At 44.3% G+C, this 10,551-nt stretch overlaps 1 protein-coding gene across 1 annotated transcript; it reads right to left on the bottom strand.

Moving 5' to 3' along the window:
• Positions 1-1,775: 1,775 nt before the first annotated feature.
• ZC3H12D (zinc finger CCCH-type containing 12D) lies at positions 1,776-10,306 on the bottom strand. The gene is made up of 5 exons (XM_009071922.1): positions 9,930-10,306; positions 5,450-5,589; positions 4,249-4,483; positions 3,493-3,599; positions 1,776-2,782 (listed from the first exon to the last, which is right to left on the bottom strand). The coding sequence occupies exons 1-5, from the start codon at positions 10,304-10,306 to the stop codon at positions 1,776-1,778; spliced, it is 1,866 nt and encodes a 621-aa protein (XP_009070170.1).
• Positions 10,307-10,551: the final 245 nt, after the last annotated feature.

Genomic DNA, 10,551 nt, shown 5'->3' with positions numbered 1-10,551 from the left:
CTGGTACAGGTGGATAGGTAAGCTGGGGAGCCTGACCCTGTGTAGGCACAATATAGGCATTGGATCCTTGGAATATCTCATGTTGCTTCAGTGAAGGTGCAGTGTGTGGTGTATTTCAGCACAACTAACTATGGCCATAGAACTCAAGGACTTTTCAAAGCATTTCCATGGGGAATTTATTCCATAGCTTTTGTTTTAATACAATTTCTAATCTTTATGTAATATGCAGTGGATGTATTTATAAGCCATTCCAACAATCCATATGACATATGGAAAAGTTGTCATGTTCTGTGAAGATAAATCATACCTCCAAATTACAATTTCCTGGAGCCAACCACGTGGACACAAGAAATTAAACAGGTACAGTATTACCTTTTTTCTGAAGATTATTTAGACCACCACCAAAAAAAAAAAAAAAAAAAAAAAAAAAGAGCTGGTGGTGGTTTTGAGATGGAAATAGGCCAAACAATCACCACTTTGAAAAAACATGCTAATGTAAGTAAATATAAATTACTACACTTTGGTCACCTTCTTAGTGAGGACCATGTTTAATGCCTGCCCAGAACCAACAACACCGACTGCACATCAGAGAAATCAGATACTGATGGGGTCAGAGAGTTTGAAAATCACAGCTGAATGATGAAGCATCAGTGCTAAGAGGACTGAGAAAAAAACAGCCAACCAAAACCTAACACTAAACAAAACCAAAAAAGCACCCAAACAAAATAAAGACAACAATATTCGGAACAAAATGTTATAGATGAACATTTTATAATGTGTTAAAGCTTTTTTAAAACATGTCATACTGACATACTTAAACTTTGGTATAATGCCAAAAACCTTTAGGATTAACCTTAACATTTGAATTATAACCTGAAGAATGCAGTGGAATAATGCAGTGATTAGCAGCTTTACAGCTTACTGGAATTCAAACATGTCCCCACAGAACATAGTTTCAATGCTTGTAATCATAAATCAGCTGTACAATTGCAGTATGGGGACACATTTGGTAAGCAAGGGTTAAGTCAACAATAGTTTTCTTGCTCAACACAAGAAACAAGAGACACTTCAAAGATTTTTTTTTTTGTTTGTTTTTTTCCCTTAGCATCATCTGGATTTCTGAAATTTTTTAATTACCAGCCCGAGCCCTCAGTCAACATCAGGACTTACATTGAAGATTACTCTCCTGATTTGACTTATGTTGTGTGTGATCTCTGAAAAACATACCTGCAGCTACCTTCAAGTGCTCTGGTGTATCTCCATCACCTCTGCTACTGATTCTGGGTGTTCTCAGCATCGTTTTATAAACACAAGATATATCTTTGGAAGCTCACTGATACTGGGCTGGGCTTGAATCACGTAATAATATGGACCCAAAGATGCCTTCTAGCAGAGAGCATAGCCCTGTGTTAGGGAAAATAGACCAAATAATTTTCAATGCCAGTCATGGGGAGGTCATGGGAAAGCCTTTTACTGGGAACTATGAGCATGGTCCTTCTATGGAAGTTGAACAATAGATTAGGACTTTAAAAATATGTCTAGTGTTTCAAGGCTTTGCAATGGCAGGAGTAAAGAATTTCTTCCTAACATCTAATCTAAACCTACTCACTTTCAGTTTGAAGCCATTCCCCCTTGTCCTGTCACTACAGTTCCTGATTAAGGGTCCATCTCCATCTTCCTTGTGGGCCCATTTCAGGTACTGGAAGGCTGCTATGGTGTCTCCAGGCAACCTTCTCTTCCCCAGGTTGAACAGCCCCAACTTTCTCAACCTGTCTTCATATGGGAGGTGCTCTAGTCCCCTTGTCCTTGATATCAGGGTACAAAGTCATGACATGGTTCACCTCATTGTAAGGGAAGAGGGAGCACAGCTCCCCATGTATGTTTTCTTGCTGGGCAGAGGGTGGCCTTGCAGCTGGGCTGGTCCAGTAGTCACTGTAAGAGGCATTAGGGTAAGTGTGTGCTTCCTGGAAGAAGCCCAGTCTGTTGCTGGAGTCTAATAGAAAGGGCTGCTGTGGGGGCTGGCTGGGGAGACAGTGCTGCTGCAGCTGCTGCTCACTGTACAGGTGAAGCGTGTCAGGGGGAAGAGCTGTGGACTGCAGCAAAACATGGTGCTGAGGCTCTGGGGCCTGTTTGTGCTGAGCACCATCAGGGATATACTGACTCCTCTGACCTGCTCTGTGCATGCCACAGCAGTCCTGAGGCCAACTGTGCTCTGGGCACGTCCTGCCTCGTGCTGGTGGGAGTACCACTTGCTGGAAAGGACACCCTGGTGAGCAGGTGTGGTCCAAGCTATGAGGGTGATGAAGTGAGAACAGCTTGTTCCTAAGGTCACTGCAGTGATGTGGATTGTCCATCACCTCTCCATCCTGAGAGGTATGAATGGACCAGTTATAGCTGTAGGTGTCATCCCCTATTGACATTGCTGACATCTTCTCCACGAGTGGCTGGTCTCGCAGCGGCTCTGGCTGTGGCAAGTGCTGCAGGTCCAGCCTCAGGTCAGAGCTAGGACCACTGACCCAAGCACTGGGTGGCTGCTCAGGACAGCTTCCCTGGGACCACCCTGGGTAGCAAGAAGGCCCTGTGCAGCCTCTGGCTTCTCGCAGAGTTTCTGTGCAGGGTACAGGCTCTCGTCTGGGCTTGCAGTTACACCTCTCCTCTTCTTTCCCCAGGGTTATTGGGACCTTTGTTTTAGCCCTGAGCTCATCAGCAACTGAGATCTGAGCTTGATGTACTCTCTCTGGATGGTAAAATTTGCATTTATTGCCATAGGTGCATTTTTTACCTGAAAGAATCAAAAATATCAGACAGGAGGTTGTCACTAGCACCAGCATCAATTAACGCACTCCCCACTCCTCCCCCAGCACCAGAAATTTGCAGGGGTGTGATGAGCATAAACAGAGAAAAAGGGAAGTGCTGTTCTCAAATTGAGTACTGTTGACCCCAGATTTAAATAATGCTGACCTAAATAGCAGGGTGAAGCAGCAGTGAAAGGATGTTTCTGCTATTTTTGGAACTGTCTGAAATTTGTTTTGGTTCCTCCACTGAGTGTGCTGGGAGACCTGCTGCTACAAAGGGCTGCTCTAAAAAATGGCATAAGGATTTAACTCTGAGAATTCTGGACATTGTTGGAGAGCTGTTGAGAGGGGAGAGAGAAAAAGTGTTTGGATGGCCTTTCCCAAGTGCTACAGTGCACAGTGAGAGTGTGGGCAAGCAGGGTGGTCAGCACGGCCACGGTGCTCAGTTTGAATGCTGTGTGCAGATAAGGATGGAGGAGCCAGAAACAGCTGCTGCCTTTGCTGAGGCTTAAGCCACTTAGGCAGGAGAGGAAAGAACATCATACCTTTGAGCAGCCCCAACCCAAGTCCCCACCACACAAAGCAGGCAGGACAGCATGTGAGAATGCTGCTTGCCCTTAGCCAAAGGACAGCACTGCTAGGAAGCAAGGGGCAGGAGTAAGAGGAGGGGCTGTTCCAAGCATGAGGAGAAACTCACCATAGGGGCAAGGCTGCCATTTTTTTTCAGAAAGCACTGGCCTTTTTCTGAGGAAGTTATTAAGAGTGGGTCCATGTCGGCCTAATGGATCATCAGGAGGCATAAACCTGGAAAGCAGAAAAAGTCAAGGATGTTAGCATTTGTCTGTGCACACTGGATATCTCTGAGTGCATTTCCCCAGCCAAACCATGTCTAATGAACACCTCAGCTATCACAAAACTCAGGAGAGGTTAGTACAAATGGACTGAGGAGCACTTGGCTCAGCCTCCCAGGTATGGTGCAAGCACCTTAATGAAAACCTTCCCAGTGGGGATGGTGAAGGGCTAGAGAGATCAGCTGCTCATCTCTCCTCTTCTAGAAAGTTATGGTCACAAAAGCACAGGAAAAGCGCTGTCCTGTTTTGTAGGGGAATTAAAAATACTGCCACCCAGCCTCGTCTCATGGATTTAATTCTGTTTCTTATAGGAAATAGAAAAGATGCCAAGACTTGGTTTAACATCCCAGCTTGGACTGGAAAGAAGCAAAGCTGGTCATTAATGCTGCCATTCAAATAGAAAAGTTCACAGAAAAGTGACATGGGAGGGTTTAGGACCAAAGCTGAGGGAGTAGGAACTCAAGAAATGTGATAAGGTGCAGTAAATTCCTTTCAGAAAAGGGCTCATGTTGCCTGCTACCAGTGGGAGGTACATTGATGCTGGAGCTGACCTGGCCCATAATGTTTAAATTCAAGCTTATATAACACCAACATTCTCTTACCTGTCACTGACAAAAGAGTACATGAGCAGTCGCTGCTCAATGAACCATTTCCACTCAGGGTTTTCATTCTGGAGATCCCTGTAGTGGTCATTGGAAACAATGACTCCATCTTTCTCATAAGCAACTTTCACTATGTAACGATCATCATAGCAAACCACCCTCTTGCCTTTCACCTTCCGAGAGGGCGTGTAGACAAGGATCGACTGCTTTTCAAGCTCTTCAAGAATGTGCTGATCTGGGGGGCAGTTGGCAGAAATAGATGGGGAAATAAAAGAAAAGAAAAACTAATTCATTAGGTCTCAATCCCCTGCTAGAAACCTACAGGGATCTCAAGATGTTTCAGCACTTTAGTCAACTTATGGTGGTGTAATTTTCAGATGTGCTGATATCTGGTGGTTATTTGGCAACTTGAAAATTAGGTCTTTTACAAAAACATCTACTTGTAAAAGTTGAGATACCCTTTTTTGATTTTTAAGTCTCATTTGTAAAAGGATGCCATGAATTCTACACCAGAGGCATATTGAAGCCCTGTAGTGCCCTTTTTACCCTGTTAGATGCTAGAAGGCTCATAATCAGCCCTGATGTGAGCTTTACTTGGAGATGCAATGTGATAAAATAAATGAATAAACTTCTTTTGCTGCTATTGAGGACACTCTGACCTCTTGCCATTCTTGCTCTGCAGAAAGGCAGATCCCCAGTCACCTCATCTGCAGACACCAAGCTGCTGCCACAAATCTCACAGACCTATTTCCATACAAACTGAGTTTCACCCTCCTCCACAGACTTCTGCTGATGCATTTCCTTCTCCTGGAAGAGGAATCCATGTACCTCCTGTATTGGGTAACAGGCTAACAGATAATACTCATGCAATAATGAATGTCTCAGTCTCCTGGTTGGCCCTAAAAGCTCTGTACACTCATTGCAAGCTGACAAACTCCTTTAACTCAGCTGGCAGCAACTTCTGCTTGGGAAGCAGAAGGTTCAAAGCAGTGTAACAATGCTTTGTAAGCAATTTTAGCTGCTAGCCAGGAGCAGTGAATGAGGCAATGAATTGATGACTAACTTAAGTGAGGTAAACCTGATACAAAACTTGCACTGTTCTTGTCTCTACAGGGCAAAACTGTACTGGGTTCTTCACACTCCCCTCTGCCTCCAAACTGCACCTAATGGTTGCCAAATTGTGCCCAGGATGGTGACCTACCTGCAATAGGACTGTCTTGACGAGGGGGCTCCTTTCTCCAGAGTGGGACAAAAACCTTGATGTATGTGTGCCCCCTCTCTCGAAACCAATCCACTGCCAGCTGGATCCCCCAGCAGGAGAATACCTCTTTGTTTCCATGACTACAAAAAAATGATGATGATGATGAGGCACAGTTTTTATGCTTAGAATTCTCTTTAACTGAGACAGTAAAGAAAAGGCAATATAAACAACTTCTGTGTCATTCACGAGTGTCTAAGAAAATGACCCGGCAGGGTGTCCTGGTTGGACAGATCCAAAGACATCTTCCAGAAGAACCAAAAATGTTTAATCTGAAGCTGCTTGGATACCTAAAAACAGAGGTGTCCTATCCCCATTTCTGTGGCCTAAGCCTCTTCCTTCCATCTGTATGGAGTGGATGGACTTGGGTCCTATAGTACCAGCAAGATCTTAGGCCATGTCAGACCCTTCACCTTCCTTGTCTGATAAGGCTTTGAGGAGTGAGAGTTTCTTCCAGCACAAGCAGAAACCCAAAAGAGGCTCCTCTGTGAGAAAGAAAATGTGAGAATTTTCTTCTGTGGCAACAATGCCATTAGGGATTTTAAAGTCTGAAGCAGCTGCAAGTGTGATCACAGAGCATTCAACTACTTTTGGAAACAGGAGTCAAACTATGAGGGAAGGAAAACTGTAAGAAGAAGCATGGGAAATATGGAGAACCTAACCTAGGACACCAAAAAAGGGTCAAGACCTCAGGGGAGATGGTCACAGGCACCTCAGGCCCATATTTATCTTGCCCTAGTTACTTGGTTTTGTCTTCATTGCACATAGAGATAGGAACACCTAGGACAGGTGCTGTAGAAGGTGCCAGCAAGGCAGGTTCTGAAGAATTATCAATATTCAGTGTAAGACAGAGAATGGCCTCAAGAAAAACAATTAGGAGGGATATCCTTTCTAAGTTTTTCCCGGTCTCTGAAAGTTCTTACTGGTTGACATTCCACATATCTAAATTTGGCTACAGTGCAGTGCATGCATAAAGGAAGGTCATTTGTTAACTACCTCTGCACAAGGAAACAAAAATAAACTGTATACAGAATCCTAGATGGATAAACACCCTGACAGTATCTACAGAAACCTCATTCTTGTACTTTGATATTTCTGGATAATATCACCAAAGTCTCACTCAGGTTTTTACCTCTGCAAAATGCACTTGTAAATGTACTCTCTCAGTCACTACACCTACCTGCAGTGACAGACCAGTCAAGGACAATGTTACAGTTTTAAATGATTCTCCCACCACCATCCCCCAGGGATTCATCTCTAGGTTCTGCCTACCTCAGCCTCATAACCAAAGCTCCATTTTACACCTAATAAAAGTTTCCATCCTGAAATGGTAACCACAAATGAAAAATACCACAATTTGGAGGAAGAAACCTGGTTGCCTATTAATAGATACCAAGAAAATAGGAAGTCTTATAAAACCCTTGCCCATAATAAATGCTCTGAAGTGCTTGACACACCTAATCTCCATTCCAGAACAGCTGTTTTGTTTGGTTTTAAAGGATGGGATCTATGCAGGATAGGCATAACATTGCCTGGAGATGTGACTCAAAGTTTGGGTGACTTTCTCAGATAACTGCCCTTAAAAGGCAGCCTAGGTACATGTCTGATGCCATGACTCAAAAAAAGTTCAACAGCCTGCTTTAACATTGACCACTCATACATATAACCCTGTGAGTTTTAAGAAAGCAGTTCTAGACGTAGCCCAGTGCAGATGGTAAAGCATTCAAGCACAAGTGAGTCAGCCAAAAGGCCAAGTGGAACAGGCAAGATGAGACACCTGGAACTGTTTCTCAGGGTTACCACTTAATCCAATTCAGTCCAATCCAATCCAAACCTGGGGACCATGTATTTAACCCAGAGTGGTGTGCTGCAGTGCCCACGCAGCTAAACACCAGTGTGTGCTGTGCAGTGGAGCAGAGGCCTCAGAGCTTTACATTCTCCCTGCATGGTGATAGATTGGCTCCTGTCAGTCACCTTTTCCATGCAACCCCATAGTCCATGGACCATAACTGACCTGCTGCAACTCAGTCCCATCTTTCCCTCCTGCCAGCAACAGGGTATATTGCACTTGGGTCACAGACCAGTAGGGCCCATCTCACAGAAAATGAAGCAGCAATTTGGCATCACTGCTACTCCAGCAGTTAATCCATAATTAGCATGCAGTAAGTCCTTTTTAAATTGTGCAATTCCAACCCCTTTGAGAGGAAGTTTAGACAAAACAGCTCCTTTTGAAAACTGCAAGTGGCCTCATCTCCACCTGGTCATGACAGCATCAGCCACAGCTTTGTCAGAAAGGAGAGAGCCTTGTGCAGGGCTGCACTGGCCTAGGAAAAGGTTTCTGTACCTATCACAGCTTTAAAACTAGCTGTGAGTGCAAGCACTAGAGCAGATAAGCCTCATCAGTGTGCAGCGAATAGGGTTATGACAGTTTCCTTTTCATATGAACATGACTCCGTTTTTGTTTTTTTTCCACTAGCTTTGCTAAACTGTCCTGCCCACTTCCCAGGGATATGCTGGCAGGCAGCAAACCCTCTCATTACATCTGATGGAAACACGAAGTGCACTGAGACATTTGACAACTGAGACTGGCCAAAGGTAAGGTTATTTTCCACTCAGTTTCTATGGGTAAGCTGACTGATGGTTGAAGACTCACTTTGTTACTGTGGGCCACATATATCCTTTTCAAAACCTTGCACTCCACAGTGGACCACTCTGAAATGCTCCAGAAACACCAGTCCTATGATATACATGCAAATGCTAGAGATATTTTTCTCCACACAGGCAGATGCCTCTAGAAGCTTTAACTTTTTGATAGTTTCATCTGTAAACTGCTTCTTCTGTTGCACTTTTATGGTTGGTGTTGATGATGATGCAGGTTTCCCCAGCAAGAAAACCTAATATCCCTTTCCCCTGATTACTGCAAACAGTCTTTCTCTTCCTGACAGCAGAAAACCAGAAAAATTAAAACAAGGATACCTAAAGCACTCCCCAGGCCTATCCCATTAGCCAAAGTAAATGCCATTCAGCACCACTTTGAAAGACATCCAGGAGAGGAAAGCAGCTCCTTCCAGGCTGTGCCAGTGCAGTACCAACTGAACTGACAAACTCAATAGTTTTCTCCATCATCCAAATAGTCTTTAACTTTATCAAGACAAAGTTTGGGATGTCTGAGAAGAGAAGGGTGATCAGCTCAGCCACACTGCCTGAGTGGGTGCCCTATTCTTTTGCAGAGATCCAAAAGAATACCCTGAGGAGGGGCTAAGGTGAAAATGCAAAGAGGGGCAGGAGATCCTAACACCTGGCTACCGAGCTCATGGCCCAGACACGGCTAAGCAATTTTGCTCTGCTGTATATTTCTCATGAGCTGCCCTGAGCAAGAAACCCCTCGTTTTCAACTGGGATTTCTCCCTTCACCCAGAAGATGGCATAACTTGCTTAGTCTCCAGTTGCTCTGTATGTGCTTGTCCACTTTGCTCTCTAACCAGAGTGAGTGTGATCTCATCTCACCTCACACTACAACTAAACAGGGGGAAGCCTTCCTTGGCCCTGCCCCAGCCTGTTGAGTGGACAGGGAAGTTAACAGAAAATGGATGGATAGCCAGTGTGTCCTGGATTCTCGACTCCTGAGGCCTCTGTCTGTCCATGTTGCTGGGGTAAACAGAGACCAACCTACTGCTGTTTTTGGACATCCCATCCACATGGATGTGCGAGGCTCCCCATCAGTGAGGGTGCTTTCACAGTGTCAGGGCACTGCCTAGAAAATGTATTTAACTAGGATGGGTTTATGTGCCATTTCCCAGAAACAGAAATATTAAGGAGAAAATTAGTCTGTTCAATTTAAGTCAACAATCAATTCACTGATATTTCCCTAAAAATGAAGTCAAATTGAAACCCAACAAAAAATATACGAGCCAGGAACATTGTTGGGGTTTACTTGCAAATCAAAACAGTACAACTGTGATACTGTTAGGAACCACAGTCACTTGTCTTTATTCCCCCTCTCCTTGTGAGGTTAGTTGGGTGGTCTATTTATCTTGTCCATCATTTTTTTCTGGAAGCATCTCAGCATATAGGTTTAGAAATCCTAGATACTCATCTGAAAAGGCAGGGAAATTCAATGGTGAGCTAAAAGGGAGAGATACTTGGCACAAACAGTAGTGGTTAGCCAGCTGTTGTCTTCTAAAAGGTCAAAATGCAGAGAGAGCCAGTGATTGCATGTGATGTGCATATTTATGGGCATCAAAGACAGCAGGTCCTTAGAAGCTATGTATCAGCCAAAGAACAGGAATAAGAGATTGTTCATACATTATACATCAAACACACCAATGCACCTCTCAACTGAATTGCAAACATTTTCAAGCCATCAGCTTTAAAATTCAAAAGCTTCAGAGGAAGAGAAATCCCTTTAGGAAATGGAGCTTACCTCATTGCCACATTGCTGCCATCGATCACAATGGGTCTCAAGGAAGAGTCACTTTCATCTTCTCCAAGCCACTTCAACCCTGGTGTAGTGCTACATGATCCACGGGCAACGAGTTTTAGTGAGGAAGGCTGAGCCTGGGTCTCCAGAGCTTGGGGTTTGCTCCCCATACGAATCAGCTCTTTCAGCACATCATCCTCTAGAGCGTCTTGGCCCAGGTTCTCCAGCACTTTGCAGATGTCCTGCTTACCGTAGCCCAGTTTGCAGAAAAAGTCCAGCTTGCTCTGGTGCACTTCCACCCCTGCTGCAGAAACTTTTCTGGAGCATGGTGATACTGGTTTGCTAGAAATTGAACTGGCCAGTGCCATCTTAGCAGACATTTACATTCCTTTTAACCCAGTGCTCCTGTCTTCCCAGCCTTGTCCAACAGGCATCAGCTTTAGGGAGGGAAATATTAAAAACAGCAAAACACAAGCGTTAAGGAAGAACATGCAATCATCTCAGTTATTTGCCTAGTGCCAGCAAAGAGACCATCAGATCAGCTGTCTTCTCTCTGAGGAGACTGTCTAGAATTTTCTCAGCATTAAAGCATTTTTATGGTCCACTCTTATTTATGAAAGCACCA

The sequence above is a fragment of the Acanthisitta chloris genome, unplaced genomic scaffold (genome assembly GCF_000695815.1).
Source record: "Acanthisitta chloris isolate BGI_N310 unplaced genomic scaffold, ASM69581v1 scaffold29083, whole genome shotgun sequence".
In the NCBI taxonomy this organism is placed as follows: Eukaryota; Metazoa; Chordata; class Aves; order Passeriformes; family Acanthisittidae; genus Acanthisitta; species Acanthisitta chloris.
This window is presented reverse-complemented; position numbering and strand designations above follow the sequence as displayed.

Bases quoted from the DNA above. Each gene is read 5' to 3' on its own strand.
- ZC3H12D (XM_009071922.1), bottom strand. From the start codon at position 10,306: ATGTCTGCTAAGATGGCACTGGCCAGTTCAATTTCTAGCAAACCAGTA. The intron at 4,484-5,449 runs GTAGGTCACCAT...ACTGCCCCCCAG, and splicing joins TCAAGACAGTCCTATTGCAG to ATCAGCACATTCTTGAAGAG. The intron at 3,600-4,248 runs GTAAGAGAATGT...TCTGCTTTCCAG, and splicing joins TACTCTTTTGTCAGTGACAG to GTTTATGCCTCCTGATGATC.